At 42.1% G+C, this 20,364-nt stretch overlaps 1 gene segment (V, D, J or C); it reads right to left on the reverse strand.

Moving 5' to 3' along the window:
• Positions 1-3,579: 3,579 nt before the first annotated feature.
• Positions 3,580-4,091, reverse strand: LOC104676472. The segment is given in 2 exon segments: positions 3,580-3,896; positions 4,017-4,091. Coding segments are annotated over 2 exon segments (372 nt in total).
• Positions 4,092-20,364: the final 16,273 nt, after the last annotated feature.

A 20,364-nucleotide genomic window follows, 5' to 3' on the forward strand; every position in this document is an offset into this window, starting at 1 on the left:
AGAAGGGGAGTGAGTCATGCTGATCATTCCTTTCAAAGTAAGGGAAAATAATTTCGTCTTGCAACTCCAACCAATGAGAACAAACCACAGTGTTGGCAAGCCGACCCTGTAGTGTCGTCACAACACATTCCACGCTTGGATCTACTATACTATCTTGTTTATCAGCTTACTCGCAAGGCTGTCTGTTTGGAGTGTGTTCAGAGAACGAGAAGTTCTGTGGCAAGTTTGGGTTCTGATACAGGTGGCTCTGTTGCTTGGGTCGTGTGATCCAGCACATTGCTTGGGTTAGATGCATCTGTATTAGATGAGAACACTGTGAACTCTCTTGCCAGCTCCAAAATAGAATCACAGCGTCAATCTCTGGGGTTCTAGGGGAGGATAGTGTAATGCACAGAAAACAAACAAACAAACAAACAATTTTCTGTTTGAAATTCAGCTCTCAGAATATCTCAGGGTCCTAGGAGATGTGCACATGAGGCAATAGGTAACTATGTGACTGAGCTGCCCCTCATCCACTGGGAATTTTAGTCTCAAAAATTCATATGTCCAGGTGATGCTCAGAACTACTCAGTATTACCATGGAGTTTGCACTTTCAGAATTGGGTGAAAAGACATTCAGAGAAAGCGTGCTTCCCTTAGAATGACAGGTGTTCCAGTTTCCCATATAACTTTCCTCTCTTATGCTAATGTTCAATGACCTCGTGGATTTTCCCATTCAGCTAATGCCAGAGGGGAAAAACATAAAAACAAAGGCAAACAAACAAAACCACAATGACAAAGAAAAAAGCTAGGCTTCTTCTTGAATGAATCTACACCATACATTCATGTAAATAGGAGTGAATTCCTCCCACACTATGGCCATAATCATAGGTGGCTGTGAAATATTACCTGGAGTCAGAAGGTAGTTGAGCAGGACACACGGTAATCAAACTAATGTGAATAATGAAGCGTGAGTTAATTATATACATGGATTCCTGGGAAGCTGGTTGGCCAGCATCCTAGAAAACGGATTGGAAGATCAGAGACAAGAAGCCCTAGAGAAGAGACATGTCAGTGCACTCATGGGAGTAGGAAATTCTGTGTGCAGAAATTTGTTTATTGTATCAAAACAACAGAGAATGTCTGCCATAGGTGAAACAACAACAAACAATCCATGCTCATGAATCATTCACCTTTACACAGGTTAACTGAACCTAGACTTTTCCCTTAACTCCCACAGTATTTGCATAATAGTTGTTTATACAAAACAGCTGTGGTGACCTGGAGTGCACATGTGCAACACATGAGCTGTGACTTTCCATCACCATCTGCACCAGTGCTGATCCAACTGTTGCCACTTCTGGGTGCCTGACTTCTCAGCAGCAGAGGCAAATAACCATCAGAAATTTGGTGATAATTTGGGATATTAGATCACTTTCCCTGGAGGTGGCTGTAACACATTCGTACTAGGATTCTTCTGTGTTCTAGATAAATGTTTGCCTTTTCTGCTCGTCTATAATTGACTATTACCGTGTTTAGAGTCTGTATGTTTTATTGATATGGGAATATTTCATAATCAGGGCACTAAAACGTGGGGAAAGAAATGAAATAACAGACACATGATCATGGCATCTATTGGTCCTATCAAATACTTCACCCAAGGAAGTCCATGTGGGTATGACCTTATGACCTTCTACTGACTTCAGATACTCTCCTTCAACATGTGCTGAATCTTTTTTTTTTTTTTTTTTTTTTTTAAGACAGAGTCTTGCTCTGTCACCCAGGCTGGAGTGCGGTGGCCGGATCTCAGCTCACTGCAAGCTCCGGAATCTTTAAACTGATGACCATGTTAACATGAAGCAATGCTTTAGGAAGTCATAGGTCAGAAATAGGAGCAACCTCTCTTATGATTCACAGGAACACAGCTGGGTTACACGGGTTTCCAGTCATGCAATTTTAGACCTTGCTGACCACAGGGCCTGGTACAAAGGAATGAATGCCTTTACATGTATCCTCAAGTACAATATATAGAATATTCTAAATTGAGACCCAAAGCTATGGTGATGCAGGGTTCCCCCATGCCAACACACACAAGGGCAACCAAATAATTACCTATTTCAGCAAAGTTAAACAGTAAACCTATCATGAAGTGATAGCTCTCTGTTCCTTATATGGTGACAGGAGTATGTCAGGGAATATGTCTGGACTGAAAGACAGTGAAGAACACATGTCAAAATCAGATGATTATCCTCAAATTAATATAAAGTAAAACTAGGAGTCATTTAGAACAAAACTGATAAAATAAAACATTTTTAAATAAATCCAAGACTGATATGTGACCCAGCTTTGGCTCCAGCTCTTCCAGAAGATAACAGGCTCCAGAGCTCAACAAATGCATGCTTATGTTTTTAGTTTTGTACCAGCAACATGTGTCATATGTGCTCATTTTCTGTTTCAGACCTTAAACTACAAATCAACCTTTTCAAAGTAACCCTGGCCACATACTGGGACTCATGGGGATACCGGCACTTCTGAGCATCCACCTTTCCAAGAAGAATAACCTAAGATTATACCAGACATCAAGGATCAGACTAACAGCTGGTGTCAGGTGTTTTTAGCAGGCCTCATCCAACATGAGGAGGGCAGCAGATGTTTTCCTGTACATGCATTTGTCTTTCTTGTCAGTTATATTTCTGCATGAAATATTATTTGAGGATTTTCAAAGTGCTTTCTTCACAGTTAAGAAATTCTTCCATAATATGGCATTGAATCAGGCAACTTATTTACAACAACAAAAAAAGTAAGGCAAAGTGTGCAGCTCATGATCTTATCACCTGCACAGGTGCAGCTGTCTCTACAGAAGGAGCACCATAGAATCTCCTGTTTCTAGTATAAAGCTTCCCAACTTTTATATGCTGGACTTTAAAAGTTTGTAGTGTGGAAGTTCATCATAGGAATTGGGTCGTTCCTGCAATACCCACCTAAAACAAAGTCAAGAAGCCAGGGTGAAAAAGCACTCTGGATATGAAACACTGCTCCTGGAATGTAATTCTCTGTAAGCCTGACTGCTTGTTGTAACTTGAAACCAGTTTTATCTACATCTTCTCAGATAACTTGCTAAAACTCAAGGACTAATTTTGCCCACTAACATTGCTTACCAGTCTCAGTTGCCGGCTCCAACGCTTACCTGTGCCAGTTAACTTTCTCAAAGAGTAATACCTAACGTTTTTCTTTATTTTTAATAAAACCTCTTCTCTTTGTTCCTCTGACATATGTAAGACCACCCAGTCTTCCTGTATGCCCCATATTGCCACTCTGTCTTCCCAAAGAAAATAATAAATGTAGAGATAAATCTCTACATTTTATTTTGACTTCAACAATAGTTCAGACAATTCTCTGTATTCTAATAAGTCCTGCTTAGAATATCTATAGTGACTTTTCCTTTGCTGTATGAATCTCAGTTGAGTCCATAAAACAGAATCCTCATGTGTAATCATTTCTATCCTTCATTAAATCTGCATCTAAGGAACACTGGAGGCACCAAGAGGAGCAGCTGGGGCAGCCGAGCCTCACACACCTGCTTCCCTGGGAGGTTTATGTTTAGGTTTGTAACACTGTGGGAGGGTAACTGTAATACTGTTGACAGTAATAAGCAGCAACATCTTCAGGCTGCAGGCTGCTGATTGTGAGAGTGAAATCTGTCCCAGATCCACTGCCACTGAACCTCGAAGGAACCCCAGATTGCAAACTGGATGCACCATAGATCAGGAGCTTAGGGGCTTTCCCTAGTTTCTGCTGATACCAGGCTAAACTACTACTAAAGCTCTGACTTGCCCGGCAAGTGATGGTGACTCTGTCTCCCACAGATGCAGACAGGGAGGATGGAGACTGGGTCATCTGGATGTCACATCTGACTCCTGAGATTGGAAACATAAAAACAAATATGCACACAAAAAATCATGTTGTAAGACCTTCCCTGAATGGCTAGGCAATATTGACCACACTAGGCTGAGTAAATTGCTAATGCTTTTCCTTACCTGAGAGCCAGAGTAACAGGAAGCCCAGGAGCTGAGTGGGGACCCTCATGTCCATGCTCTGTCCTGACTGGGACTGACTCCTGCACAGGGTGTGACCAACCCATTAATAAGTCTTCAGGGTTGTGGGCTGTGACCCGGGAATATGCAAATCAGCAGGAGATGGGGCAGGCTGGACACAGCTGCAGGGGTTGGTTCTCAGTAACTCAGCATAGGCTCAGTGTCCCCAGTGTCCCAGCTCAGACCAGGATAGCACAGATTTGTCTGCAGAGATTGTGTTTCTTCCTGGAGACCATTTCATAAGAAACATTTTTTAAATAGTTGTCAAAATTAGAAATATTCCTGAGGACTAGCTGGAGTAATGTATTTTATTGGTGTATTGGGCCTATTTAGGAGAATATCTTGTTTATAGGGAACACTTTGAAACTGCATCTGCAAAAATTGTAACTGAGGGAATTATGACAGTGAAAGAGATCAGACCTAAACGACTCCATCTTGCTTCTAACCTAACCTTCAAGCTGTCCTTGTGCATTCCTGGAAATGGGCTGAACTGACCTAGAGAAGGAATTTAGTTTATAGTTTGACTCTGAAACAAAATTGATAATAGCCTTTTCCTGAAAAGACACCCTTCTTGTCCTAGGATCAGTTTGCTTTTGTAGGACTTAAAAATTAGCTTCAAGATTAGAAATTATGGTTTAGGGGTCAAGCATCCTCCGGCTGCAAGAGTCTGAACCTCCCCAAATTGCTCCTGGGGATAACATCACTATTGTAAAACCTAAGAGATTAGTGCTGGAGACATTTTGCAGACGCCGCACTTGCTTGGTCAGCTGACACTACCCAGACGGGTAATCTGAATCAACCAGTTCAGTGATCCCATCCAGGAATGGATGACAGCAAGAAAACCTCACTTCAACCACCCCCACGCCCACATGATTCCATCTTCAACCTGACCAATCAGCACTCCAATTCCCAAGCCCCTACCTGCCAAATCATCTTTTAAAACATCCCCAAATATTCTAGGAGACTGATTTGAGTACTAATAAAAGTCCAGTCTCCCACACAGCCAATTCTTCGTGAATTACTCTTTCTCCATGGCAATTCCCCTATCTTGATAAATCAGCTCTGTCTAGGCAGCAGGCATGGTGAATGCATTGGGAGGTTACAACATGGTAAAGTGTTAGAGGGTGGGGTCATCAGGTTTTCAGTATGGTCTCGAATATTTCCAGTTACAGGAGGGGGTACTTTGTGCTGTACTTGCAACTTTTTTATGAATGTAAAATTGTTCCTTTCTTTAAAAATTTAAAAATAAAATGTATCAAAATAATGCTAAATTACTGAAAATATCTTGTAATGGTATTAAGTCATGCTTCTTTCCAGCATAAGATTAAGCAACTTACTGAAGATACACAAAAATGACAGGCTGTTTCCTCTATGCGTGGGTCCCTCAGAGATCCATCATTATTCAGAGCTATAGGTGTCTTTAAAACCCAGAGTCTGAATTAGCTGCACCTTAGTTTTGGATTGGGGACTTCCATATTCTCCCCTTTTCTGCTATTGAATATTGTTTCCCACAGTTCATCAGCATGAAAGGCTGAATAATGATGCAGATCTGATTACTTCAACAAAAGTCACTGTATTTGCCTCCAACTGTAGGAGCCCGACCTAGGATAAACTTGAACCCCTGGGCTAATAAAGGCTCCGGTGATAATTATCTCCAACATAGAAAGATAAAGATCATATTCCCCGGCTAATGCTGTGAGCTGCACTTTCCACCAGCATGTTCCTGAGGACTCAGAAGCAGCTCTCCTGGAACCTGGCAGTTGAGAGAGAGGGCCTGGGGAAACAGGCCAGGAAACTCTCCCTCCAAACAAGGGCAGCTGCTGCTCTGTGCATGTCCCTGTCACATACCATCAATACCACTTTCCTTTTTTGCTCTTCAGCAGTGAGTGAGGACATCACCCTGACCCAGATGTCAGCCTCCCTCTTGGTGTCTTTAGGTGAGAGAGGCTCCATCTCCTATCAAGCAATTTCCCATGTACATGGATAAATCACTCAAATCCAGATACAACTGAACACCCATTTTGTCTTACATCTCCAAAGTTGCCAAGAGCATCGTGACCTGGCTCAGCAGCAGGGGAAGTGGACCCAACTGCATCGGTACAAGTGGGCTGTAGCCTTGGGCTTCAGGGAGCAATACTGATGCCCGACTATGGGAGTCAAATTATAGTGCTGTAGCCTGTGCACAAACTTTTCTGCTATCTTGTAAGCAGCCTGAATTTTAAGGGAAGATACCTGTGTAAGGGGAAAGAAAGAAAGTGTTTTCTGTCCTCTAAAGGTTTGGTGAGAATAAATGGACAAAAGACAGATTCGTAGGAGAAAAAAGACAGTTTATTTAACATGCAGGGAAAAAATCACAGAATTATCACCCAGATATTACAGTGAGTTCTGGGTGCATATACATCCTTTATAGGTGAGAGGGAAGTGGAGAGTTCAGACAACTTAAGGAGAATAAATGACCTAAGATTTTTTTTTTAAGTGGACCTTTAAAAGAATAGGTAATAGGATGTCTGGAAAAAAGTGTCAACTTTCAGTCTCTTCTAAGTTTGACTTCTGTTGAGTACTAACCCTCCCTGATAAAAAAAATTCCCAGAGAGGATTTTCTTAACAATTATTTTTCTCCTGGAGAATCTGACTTTAGACAGATAAGGGAGATGTAGGGAAAAGCCCCTTTGTACATTTGTTGTTTTCTAAACATTTTCAGTCTGAAATAATCATCATACCATGTAGCATTTTAAGAGATATTATTTCCTGTAATCCTTCACTTGCAAACTACCTACCAAGATCCTGTTCCAGAGAGATGCAGCTCCAAATTGAAAGTACACTTGACCCTTGGACAACATGGAGGTTGGGTCACTAACCACTGGTGCAGCAAAAAATCTGTGTATCACTTTGGGATCCCTAAAACTTAAGTACTAGTAGCTTACTGTTGACTCAGTGATAATATAGTAGATTAACACAGGTTTTTATGTTGTATTTATAATATACTATATTCTTACAACAATGAAATAAGCTGGAAAACAGAAAATGTTATTTAGAAAACCGTAAGGATGAGAAAATATATTTACTACTTATTAAGTGCTTGCTCCCTCACAGGTGGCATAGGCAGAAGAAAATTTAACTGTTGATGGACCTGTAACTTTTAAGCCCATGTTGTTCAAGGGTTAACTGTACATGTGTTTTTTCCTTGATGAATGTGGCAGTCCCTGTCCGTACTCTAGGCCTTTTCCCTTCACTGTCCTTCTACTGACTTCCAGTGACCACATATGTGTCTTCTGTTATCTGATCCTGGAGAAGGTAACTCTGCCTGCATGCACAGCTGGACAGAGGGCCTGGAATGAGGATCCACCCTCATGAATGGGTTAATGCCATCATAAACAGAGACGGTGGGAGTGGGCTCCGTCTCTCTCTTCTGTTCTCCTGTCATGCCGGGATATGGTCTTCCTTCCTTCTAGAGGAACTCAGCATTCAGGTTGCCATCTTAAACTAGATAAAGCAGAACCTAACCTGCCTGTGCCTTGATCTTTAACTTCCCATCCTCCAGAAATGTGACAGAACAAATTTCTGGTCTCTATGAATTACCCAGTAATGGAGATTATGTTATAGCAGTTCAAAACAGAAAAAGAAATTTGTGAGGACAGAAGGAAGTGTATACATACCCCAGCTCTCTCCCCTCTCAGGTGGAACAGCCAGAGGCATTTTCTCCATGTTTCTACATGGAGCTGAGCCTCAGTCATCCTAAGATTTAGGTGGCTTGTTGACGTGTCTTTCACCATCCATCTTTTCCTTGACCAACCTATTTTAGATTTAATTTGTGCAGTAATTTATTTTTTCTGGTGTAAAGCAAGATTTGAATTTTAGGCATCCCCCAACTGACTGAATGGACCCCCTCCTGGCCAAGGGAACCTCAAGGAAACATAAAAGACTAGTTTAGATCATATTGGGAAGGGGGTGTTGGCCATGCCTCATCATACCCTCCTTCCTTTGTAGTTCAGACACAACCAACCAGTACTGCAATTAAAACAGAGATCTTAAAATTGACAAAGCAGACTCTCTGTAGCAATAGCACACCAAATTCCAACATGACTCTGGTATAGCATCACATGAAAGTTAATAGGCCCTGAAGAAAATCACAGTATTTTACCCCAACACATATTTCTTTGACATATTCTGAAATGGCCTTACAAAGGTGTCACCTGTAGGAAAAAAATTGCATTTTGTAGAGAATCTCTTCCCCTTACAGGATCTTTTGCTGGAGAGTCTGACAACTTTTAAGTTTTAACAAGAGATATTCATTAGCTATTCTCTCTGAAGCCTGCTATGTGGAGGCTTCATCTACATGACAAGAATTCTGGCTTCCACATCTCCTTTATCTAAATTCAAGCATTTCTTTATGAGGAATTTAACTCTTTAGGCAGAGCTTAACTCTTTCAACAAATTGAGAGTCAGGAAATCTTTGAATCCACCTATGACTTAGAAGTCCCTGCTTCCAGATGTCTGGCCTTTCTAGGCCAAACCAACGTAAACCCTACATATACTGATTGATGCCTTTGCTTGTAACTTCTGTCTTCCTAAAAAATATAAAACCAACGTGTAACCCAACCATTTTGAGCACATGCTCTCAGGACCTTCTAAGGATCTGTCACAGGCCATCATCCTTAACTTTGGCAAAACAAAACCTGTAAAATGATTGAGACCTGTATCAGATACTGTTTGGTTTACACTGGGTTACAAAAAAATCCTCTAAAACTATCTACACCTCAAGAACTCAAAATTAGAGACGGTGGAATGAGGATACCCCAACATTTAAAACCCACAGACTAGATAGCATTGAATGTAAGATTTTCTCCAGCTCTCTTGCTTCATATATGTGCCTTGTAATTTTTAAAAATTCTACTTTAGAGAATAGCAATTTAGGGGAAGATATTTATTGTCCGTGAAACGGAAAATGCTCTCATCCCAAAATATGTCCATGTCCTAGTCTCTAGAACTTATGAACTCTATCTTACATAGTAAAAAGGGATTTAATGATGTGATTAGGAATGTTTTGGATAGAAGATCATCCTAGTTTATCCAGGTGCGACCAATATAATCACAAGGGTTTCTCTAATAGGTACGGGGGAGAGCCACAGTCAGAGAAGGGCTGAAACAATAGGAAGGGATGTAGGAGTGACAGAGAAAGGGGCCATGGAAGCAGGAATGTGGAGCACTTTGAAAATAAAAAGTAGAGGATCAAATTCTCTCCCCTGAAGCCTCCAGAATAATTACAGCCCTATTGACACCTTGGTATTAGCTCAGTGAGACTTCTGACCTCCACAACTATAGGGTAATACATTAGTGTTGTTACAAGCCAGTAAGATTGTGGTAATTTAAATGGCATCATTAGAAACTAACACAAGGGGAAGAGCTATCCTTTACATTAGTGAGTCTGTGGTTGTGTGCAGTTCTTTCAAACATTTCCACCTTTTTTGGGTTTTCAGATGTGAGCTCAATGTGTCATGGTCTCATGGTCTCACAAAGGCTGCAACATCTCTAAGCATCACGTCTTCTCATATGTATTCATGGAAAAGTGCAGAGCAAAGCTCTTTACCTTCCTTCTTCTTATGAGGGATCAAAATCCTTCCTGGAAGCCCTGTTCCTCCTTCACTTCCCTGACATATTGTTGTGGAACTGATCACACGTGACCCTAAGCCCTGCTCCTGTCCTGGGCTGGGAGAAGCTCACTGTCCTAAACACCAGGACAGAGCTAGTGCCCTATGTACCAAAGAAAGAAAGATAGCCACTGTGTCGGTGCTAAGAGCTTCCCCACATTTTAAATTTCACTGTGCTTCTAAGTAAAGTTGTGTGGAGAGGAGAGAACCTATGTGCATCTTCATCTGGTGTGCTTGGAAGAAGCTAGGCTTTGAGAATGACAATGGATTCCAATTTCTAATTTTCAAGGTGGCAATGCTTAGTTTCAGCAATTGTGAAAATGTAGTCTTTTAAGTCTTAATGAGTTTAAGAACATGACAGGCTTTCAGGTGCTGCAATAGGTCAGGAGAGATTTGGAATAGGGTCCTCAACCCAGGGCTAAGGCCAGGCTTGTGCTACACAAGAGCTGCTGGGCTCTTGCCCAGGGCTGTGGCAGAAACAGCTACTCTCCTGAGCCATGGGGCTGAGGACCTGGGGGTAACCAAAGGCCTTGCCCATGGGGCTGCCTGGCAGGAACTCCAGGGAAGGAAACTGCTCACACACTCATGGGTGCTGTAACAAGCATGGAGCCTGTGGCCAGGGTGAAAGTCTCAGAGATCAGGGCCTTAGGGCCGGGCCTGGGCTCCCGGGCCAGCTGTCCTCACTGGTCCCGAGTAGATAGGATTCTGCTGGAGCCCAAGAGGTCAGCAGATGTCTCCAGAGTATTTTCTCAGCCAGATTCTGTTTTGCTTAGAAGGAAAAGGAACACATGCTACATAAATAAACATAACATTATGTATATGTCTATATGTATTTCTAATATAAACTTGACATATTAAATATATCTAATGTTTTTGAAATAAGCTGTATCGATACATGTATATATACTATGCATCTATTGATGAATAAATATATTATGTGTATTTATATATAAATGTCTATAACTTTAACTGTCAGTCTAAGGTATGATTTCAAACTTTAATAAATTGGGTCTGAATACTGGAAAGCAGCAATGGGTGCTCCACCCCGTGGACCTTTCCTCACTACAAAGCCCAGGGTCATGAAGCTCAGGAACCATCCCCATGGCCCTGCTGGAATGACAGCAGTCCCTATTCATTGCTGAGGATCAGGAGTGACCCCAGATAGGTCTGGGGAACACAGCAATGAGTAATGGGGGCAGAAAAAGTGGGTCTGAGCTCTGAATAAAGGGCTGTTCTGTGTGCAGGGCTCAGGGTAAACAAGCCCTCCTCTGGTTGTTCCCATCAGACAGAGCAGCGCACGTGCCTCCATGGCTGTGCAGTCACAGGATAAAGCCACCTCATGGCCTGTTGGCAGTTCTCCTCTGACTGGGGTGATGTGGGATCTCTCTGCCCAGCTTTCACGGCTTACCAGCTGCTGGGCTGCTGGGACTCTGCTGACAATGGTCTATGTCTGTCCCATGTGCAAGCTTCTTAATATTTGTCATTTTACTTTCTGGTGTCCAGTAACCACAACTTGCCAACCATGACCCTTCCACAAAGATTCATGGAGTGGGGTCAGAACTAGGGTTCAGCAATGTGCTGGCGCATGTATATAAGAGAAACAAGGCGTGGACAGCCCATGTCTGAAGTGAGGATGAATTTTCATCATGAATTCGGAGTAGGAGGTGGGAGAAAACATCCTGACGCTCCGTGCAGCGACGCCCACAAGATACACTAGAGGTGCCCATAGAGGAGGTGGGAAGAGGATGTGAGGCAAAGAGGGCATAAGAATTCAGAGGTGTCCCCCAGCCTATTCCCCTGAGGTTTCAGACCCTTAGCGGCCCCTGGGCAGAGCTGTTGCTAGGGAAGATTTCTTCATGATAGGGGACAGGAGGAGGGAGCACCTACCTCTGAAGGCATCTTGGTTGCTGATGGCCAGAGTGACATCTGTTCAGGCCCACTGCCCCTGACCCAGACAGGGATCATGTCCAGTGGGGGAGCAGGAGCCAGCAGGAGCTCAGAGCCAGGTCTAGTTTCTGCTGATGCCAGACTAGAATGCTGTTAATACTCCAGCCAGACCTGCAGGTGATAGTGACCCTCTCACTTGGGACACAGGGAGGGGGCTGGAGATGGTATTCACACCACAAGTTCACTGTCATCCAAGTGGGTAACAAACATGCAGATCCCCAAATATTAATATGAAGCAAGTAGTTTATTCAATTTGATGCAATTCTGATCAGAAAAAAAAAGCAGGCTAACAACTTCATCATCAAAGAAATGTTCATGTTTACTACAAACTGAGGATGAAGCCTGAGTTCCCCTTCCTCACCAGGCAGTCAGAACAGAAGGAAGAAGAGAAGAACCCTGGGTCCCAACGTCCACAAAGTGCCTCCTGAGGCTGATCCTGCTCAGAGAAAGTGGGGGCAGTAGATTGCCTGCTGGGACTGCCACACCAAAATTCCCTGGGCTCGATGGCTTAAAGAAAGGAAACTTATTTCTAACAGTATGGAAGGCTGGTAAGTCCAAGATCAAGGTCCAGAAATTTCTGCTTTATGCTTTGGACCCTCTCTCTGATTTTCAGATGCCACCTTCTGTCCATGTCCTCACATGGCCTTTCCTCACTGCATGCATGGAGGCTGGGGGTGGAGGAGAGCTGAATGGGGTCTCTTTTTATAAAGACACTAATCTTATTGAATCACAGCCCCACCCTTATCATCTCCTTTAACACCAATTACCACCTTTTATGCTTTCTCTTCAAATGCAGCTATATTCGAGGTTAGAGATTCAAGATAAGCATTTCTGAAGCACAATTCACTTCATAGTAGGTGGACTTTGGGGACACAGCCAAGGCAGGCATGAAGGCAAGGCTGGGCTTCTAGTCTCAGAGCACAGAGCACAGAAGTGGTTCCCACAACTCAGGACACTGGCAGCTCCTCCCAGGTACTCTAGGTAACACAGAGACCACATTCCAGCCTTAGGGGCTATTGATAATGAAACATTATCACTCCTAAGCTCTCCCAGTATTTCTATGATCAGGCTTAGATCTTAGGGTTATTATGGGGTTCGTCTACCATCTAGTGTCAGGATTGTGGCTCAGTCTCTTACATAGGATTACAGATGCTGAGTCCCAGTGAGTCTTGACTGTGAGTCTTTTCACAGGTATTAATGAAGGGGATCTCAGGCCAGATTCATCCATCACCAGGCCAGATTCACAAAATAATTTCTCTTCTCAACAAAACTAGCTGCATAGTTGAGGACAAAAATTACTCAGAAAGCTTATTTGTCACAGAAGTATTATGGGCTAGATTTTGTGACCCATGTGAGATGCCAAAGGTTTTGGAAAAGAGATGATGGGCCACACGGAATCCTGCAGAACATAATGGCAGAGGTGGGAATGGGAAACACAGGGCCCTGGTCTGGAACTGTCAGCCCAGTCTCATTATTCTCATCCAAGAAACCCTTCCAGAGCATCTCTGAGGACCACAGTGGCTGCTCCAGCTAGGAAGGATCCAGGGCCACACTGCCCTCTGAGTGAAAGCTGCTGAGGCTTGTGCTATAAGCACAACTCTGAGTGGCCACATGTCATCACTGAGGTCAGCACCAGCCAAAACAATTTTTCCAAGATGATGAAAATGTCTCTATTTATGCTCTGCAAGGGTAGCCGTTAATCATATGTGGTTACTGAGCCTTTGAAATACAGTGTGTATAGCTAAGAATCTACATTTTTAACTTTAATTAATTCTAATTTGCATATTTGCAGCTATGCATTGCTAGTGTTAACCATGTGAGACAGCACAGTTTTAGACAATAATAACCAACAACGTCATCAGGACAACTAGGTTGCTAATTAACAAGCAAGAGTCTTTTCCAGGACCATTGCATCAAGCTGGGGCCGTGTGTTGGTCAAAGCAGAGCATGCAGGTGGATCTTTGGCACCTTTTGTGGATTCTACTGCTTCTAGGCAGGTGATAGAAACTCTTTCTCTTGGAGACACTGAGGGAGAGACTGGACACTGGGGTCTACAGTGTTGCCACTAGAATCTGAGGTGGAAACAAAATACAGATCTTCCCCAGTATTAATGACATCTCACTCTGGGCTTCCCAGCAGAGTCCTGCTGACTGATCCAGAAGGAGGTGAATGCTGGGCTCCCTGAGCAATGGACTCAATCTCAGTCCCATGGGACATATGAACCCTGTCACACAGAGTTCCCACAGCTGAAGTCAGGACACCAGGACACTAAGGGTCAGAGTCCTATGTCCAGTGTCCAGTGCTGCCCCTGCCTCAGATGGTCCCACCCCAAAGGCAGCGATCAACACACCAATAAGGGCTTGAGTGCAGGGAGGGGCTTTAGGAAGCCCACAAACTAGCAACAAAGGAGAGATCTGGGCTTCCAGCTTCTGAGCAAGAGAACATTCTCTGTCACGGGTATGATCCAAGCCACAGTATTTGGTGAAAGATATTAGGATAAATTTTATTCTTAAGGGAATAAAATCACAGAAGGCATTTGATTATTATAGGATTGGCTGGCTACTACAGAGGTTAAAAAAAATACTTTTTTCAATACACAGTTGTTTATCTGAAATTTCCCGGTCCCTGACCTCCTCATGGTGATCTGGTCACCATGGTCGCTTCGTTGTCTTCTCATCACTCAGATACATCTTCAGTATGACCCTGAGACCTTCCTTCCCCATCAGCAAAAATAAGTGGCCTCAGCCTCCAGATACCACACATCATTGCCTAATTTTTATGCAGTTTGTCAACTACTGAAAGTATTCTATTCAGTTTCATTATGTGGTTATTGTTCTCTGCATGGCTTATTCCCCTACAGAGTATCAGTACTTGGGATCAAAATTTGTCTTAATTGTTCACATGCAACTAACCCCCAAATGATGGCGTTTACTTGTTCCTGAAAAATCTGATATTAAGTGAAAATTCATTAAATTAAAAAATATGTCTGTCTTTCTTATTGGAAACATACATGGTACATTTCCCTCAACTAGAGACACTTAACTACTTTGACAGTTGAAAAAGATTAATTGGACATGAATTTATAAAAACACATTTAGAGAAGTAACAAGCATCATTTTGAAAATTTACTTTCCGTGTAAAATGTCCAGTATGATTGATTGTACACAACACAGAAGGAAGAAAGGTTCTCACAGTGGATGGGACCTGATAGAGAGAGTAGGGGAGTCAGTTCTTTGATGCATGGGGAGGGTCCAAAAAGTGACCTCAGGCAGGTGTCCAGATATTTCTAAATACAACTTTATTTTCCTTAAGGTTTCCGCATATCCATAGAAGAAGTGGAATACAGGTTGAAAGCAACATGCTTCAGAACACATACAAACAGCCCACACACACAAAAACTAAAGAATCTTACAGAATGTTGTCTCTTCCTCAGCCTTTCTTGACATTGGGTTTAACCAACCATGGCACAAAATTCAAGTTTTTTTCCAGAAGATGTTCTCTAACTTGAAACATCTTGTGGAGAAAGTCGATGGCAGTGTCTGAAACACATTATTTCTTACAATGCATTTTTTCACTTCTTTGGAATAAAATATCTGTGTTATTAAAAATTTGATAGAAAATTGACGTAACTTTATGTGACCAAATGTGATGAAAATCTTTAACAAAAATGTCACTGAGTATATGCCTGAATTCTCAATGACTGCACTGTATTCCAAAGTTATTTTTAAATAAATGAATAAATACATAGGAAACAAACTAAAAAAAAATGAATTTAGTTGCTCTTGGTATTAAAAAATGTTAGCAATAAGATACTGGTCTTTCAATCAAGAATAATGAAAATTTTTAAAATACATTTTTTTCAAACTGCAGTTTGGATAATAGAGGTGGAAAAAGAGAGGAGACAGACAATGCTTTTGACGTGCAGAAAAGAACATTTCAAGGATCATGGGTGATCTCCCTGTGTTTCATATATCAAACAAGATATAAAATCAAATGTCCTTTTTGTTTTTACATCTTACTTGAGTTCCTGAAGCTACTTTCTCTTTGTAGTTTTTGCTTTGGTACACTCAGATTTTGGTGAAGCAGTTCTTATGGAGGAATTAAGAGTTGTTAATTTCAACCTTCTTCGGTTTGTAGCCCTGTCCTGTTTCTAAGACTGGCAACAAAAGACGCTGATTCCCTTTTTATTCCAGGTAAATATTGTTTCTGGGATAGTCCTCATTTCCAAAGCCATAGCTAGGTATTTACCCTGTTCCTGATGGACCAGTTTCATGTATCAAAACCCAAATATTCAGTGAAAGTGAACCTTAAGTGTTAATCTGGTTTAACAAACGTCAGACTTCACAGAGCTGCTTTGGAAATAGGAACAATGTCTCATTCCTTTGAACCCACAATGGCTGAAACCTGAGTCCATGGCTCTTCTGTCAAAAGAGCTCCAGGCCATCACCTGACTGTTTCCTATTCTTTACCCTTTAAAGCACTTTTGTCATAAATGAATAACTGTGGCCCTGAAGAATAATCCAAAGTTTTTACCAACTTGTAAAGGACAATTTATGTACACCTATGGAAAGAAACAGAGGAAGTAATCTTCAACAACTCTTCTCCTAGTTTGAAAGTGACTGTGGCTAAAGATGAAAGTATGAGGCACTGACTCTTGGGTGTCAGCTCTGCTGAATGGGCCATACGTGATGGTATTTGGTAGATTATTTCCCCAACTGCACCTGCAAAGATCATAAAAACAGAGTATTGCTCAGTTTCTCTGTTCAGCCAGGCTGAGCTAGTTTTTGTTTTGGGTTGTAGCACGGTGTGAGGGTGCTTATTGCCCTGCTGACAGTAATATGTTGCAGTATCTTCAACTTCCAGGCTACTGATGGTAAAGGTGAAATCTGTCCCAGATCCACTGCCACTGAATCTCGAGGGGACCCCTGAGATGGGCTGGGAAGCATACTGGATGAGGAGCTTTGGGGCTTGATCTGGTTTCTGCTGGTACCAGTGTAAGTAATTGCTAATGCCCTCACTGGCCTGGCAGGTGATGGTGACTTTCTCCCCTGGAGTCACAGAGACGAAGGCTGGAGACTGCGTCATCACAATATCACCCCTGGAGGCTGAAACCATACAGCAAACATTAGCACAATATAAGCATCTGCTTAATGAAATCACCACTAATCTAGTAGGACAAGATGAAAGAATATGCATTACTTAAAAAAAAAATCACATTTAAAAACAAGGCAAGTTCCATATGGTCCTTGGTTCCTAATTAAGAAAATTAACGATTCAAAGAATTAGTTTCAGCTATTTCTAAATAGTCTCACCTGGAACCCAAAGGAGCAGAAGCCCCAGGAGTTGCAATGGGGACACCATCTCAGTGCTTTTGACTTCAGTTTTGCTGAAGACACATCTAGGAGAAAAACCCTCTTATAAAATACTGAGAAGCAGGACCACTTCAGATGTGGGAGGAGAGATACATGCAAATTATGGGAATGTCCTGTGGTTTTAAATACACAGGCTTCACCGTTGTCTGGAGAACGCCCTCCCCGCCCCTTCCGTAAATGTGAGAGGCGCCCTCTGCTGGCACCTGCAGATGAGCGCAGCTGAGGCTCCGTCAGGGCACGACCAGACTCAGGGCCCAGCCGCAGAGTGAAGGCAGAGTCCATCGCAGTCTCCGAGAGGCTCTGCAGTCATCTGGGGTGAACAGCAGCTCACATCCTCAGTCTCGGCCCAGGGCTATCTTAACTTTCCTGACAACACATTCACAATGAGACTGAAGAAACTTTGATCCTGTGGACGCTTCACAAAGCATCACCCCATACAACACAATTTTGACGTCATCATGGTAACTAGATAGGATCAGCAGAAAATAATAAGGACTCTGGATGTTCAGTGAAAGCGCATGAAGACCAGAGTGTGGGATTCAACCCTACAAAATTTAAGGGCCTGTCACATTGGAGAAGGCATCAGGGATTTAGTGAAGGTGTGTGAGTAGCAATAGTTCATTCCCTTCAAGGTAAGGATAAATAACTGTACTTTGCAGCTCCAACCACTGAGAATGCAGCACAGTGTTGGCAAGGCCTGCTTAGAGTGTTGACGCAACAAATCCCACACTTGGGTCTACGCCACCTCCCCACTTACAAACTAACTTGGAAGGCTGTCTTTTTGGAGTGGGCTCAGAAAAAAAGAAGGTTTTGCAGAAGGTTTTGGGCTTTGATACAAGTGGCTCTGTCATGTGATCCAGAACATTGTTTGGTGCTAGATGCATCTGCATTAGATGGGAACACTTTGTGAACTCTCTTGCAAACTCCAATAAAACTCACGGCACAAATCCCTGGGATTTTAGAAAAGACCAAACAATGACCAGAAAACAAATAAAAAATTTCTTGTTCAAAATGCAGAATATCACTGTGTAATGGTAGGTAACCCATGAGGCATTTAAAAAGTATGTGACTGAGCTGCACTGCATAAGTGGAGGAGGCCAGTCTCACCAATTTTTAGGGTCAGGTGGGGCTCAGCACCATTCAATATTAGGATGAACATTAGGTACTTTTGGGGTTTGGTTCAAGTAGATTCAGAGGCCATGCTTCATTTACATGGACATGTGTTCCAGTTCCTCCTATCATTTTTCTCTCTGACTCTAACATCTTTGCATCAGCTCACTCCAGTGACCTCATGAGTTTTCTCAATCAGCTAATAGTAAATGGGGAAACAAAAATTACAAACAAATAAAAGAAGAAAACCAAAACGGCAATAAGAAAATCTAGGCTTTTTGAATAGGTCAGCATCATATATTTGTGCAAGTAAAAGTGGGCTGCCCCCACACTATGGCCACAATCATGGGTGGCTGTGAGGTATTATCTTGAGTTAGCAGATATTTGAGGACAGCATGTAGTCATCAACTTAGTGTGGAGAGAGAAATGCACCAAGTCAGGTATATGCATGAATTAGTGATAGCTGGTTGGTCACAGTCTCTGATAAAGAAAGTTGGAAGATCACAGAGAGGAAGTGCCAGAGGAGAGGTATGTGGATGCACTCATATGAATAAGAAATTACATGTGCAGAATTGTATTTATTTCTGCAAAAAGCAGAGCATATCTTCCACAGATAAGATGCCAAACAACCAACCATACTGGAAGGCTTATCCACTTGTAAGCAGATTAACTGAACTCAGTCTTTTCTCTTAACTTCCACAATATTTGCATAATAGAGTCTGTAATGAAGTAGCCATGATGGCCTGGACAGGGCTATGAATGTGTAAAATGACATGAGCCATGCCTCACAACCACCATCCCCACCTGTGTTGATCCCACTGTTGCCACTTCTGGGTATGCAACTTCACAGCAGCAGAGACAAATATCTTCAACCAGTGGGTGGTAATTTGGGATATCAGATGACTGTCCCCTGGAGATGACTGTGATGCATCCTTACTAGGATCCTTCTGTATTCTAGATATATGTTTACCTTTCCTGCCCAAAGATAATTGGCTATCTCGGTGCTCTGAGAGTGTTTTTTTGTATTAATATGGGAATATTTCAGAGCCATGTTCCTACATTGTGGGGAAAGAAACAAAATAATAGCCACGTGATTATACAAAAACATCCATTGGTTCTAACAAATAAATCACCCAAAGAAATCCACAAGGGTATAATATTTTGCAGATTTTAGATGCTCTCCCTCAAGGTGTGCTGAATCTTTAAGCCAACGGCCAGAGTAGAATGAGGTAATGGTTCAGGAAGCCAAGGGCCAGGAGTACAAGCAGACTCTTTAGTCATCCTACACAGGAACCCAGCTGGTGGACACGTGTGTCCAGTAATGCAACTTTAGACCCTGGAGACCACAGGTGTCTACTCCTGGATATCAAGGAGCAGATGCTTCTACTTGGGACTACTGTAGAAAATCCTAAAGCTAAATCTCAGACTATGGTAATGCAGGGTTTCTTATGCCAGTAGACAAGAAGGCAACCAAATGTACCTATTTCAGCAAATAATAAATCAGGAAAAGATTGTTTTCTGCTACTTTTTTAGTTAGAGGAGGAATATATCTGGGAATATGTCTGGATTGAAGAACACATACCATAATTAGATGATAATTAATCCTCAACTTAATGTAAAGTAAAATTACAAATAATTAAAAGAAGGTAGGAAAAGGAAAATATTTCTAAGTGGCTCCATTGCTCCAGCTCTTTCAGGAGAAGTGCTGCTACAGCAAGAACTTCCAAGGCTCAGAAAATGCATGGAAATTTTTTAGTTTTGTGTCTTATGATACACTTCCCTCAACAACATGTATCGTGTGTGTTCATTTTGTATTTCACACCTGAAAACTGTGAATCACCCTTTCCAAGGTAATTCTAGCCACATACTAGAATCAAATGGAAATATTTTAAAAGTATTGCTGCCTGCTCTTATCCTAGCCTAGTTGGCTAAAAATACTTGACTGGAGTTCAGTTAGCCACATGTTTAGAAATCTTCCCAGAATATTTATAGATGCAAGTAGGATAGAAAACCTCTTATCTAATTGGCTCTTTGCCTCTTTAGTCCAGCAGCCACAGCATTTTAATTAACTGGGAACTTGTTAGAACATTCAAAATGTTAGGTCTGGTACTATAACACAACACCTATAAGGTCCATATATCAATGAAATTGCACTCTTTATACCAAAAATTAAGAAAATCTCAACTTGAATAGGAAAGGAAAGTCAGTAGCTAT

This window comes from Rhinopithecus roxellana, chromosome 17 (genome assembly GCF_007565055.1).
Source record: "Rhinopithecus roxellana isolate Shanxi Qingling chromosome 17, ASM756505v1, whole genome shotgun sequence".
Taxonomy (NCBI): domain Eukaryota; kingdom Metazoa; phylum Chordata; class Mammalia; order Primates; family Cercopithecidae; genus Rhinopithecus; species Rhinopithecus roxellana.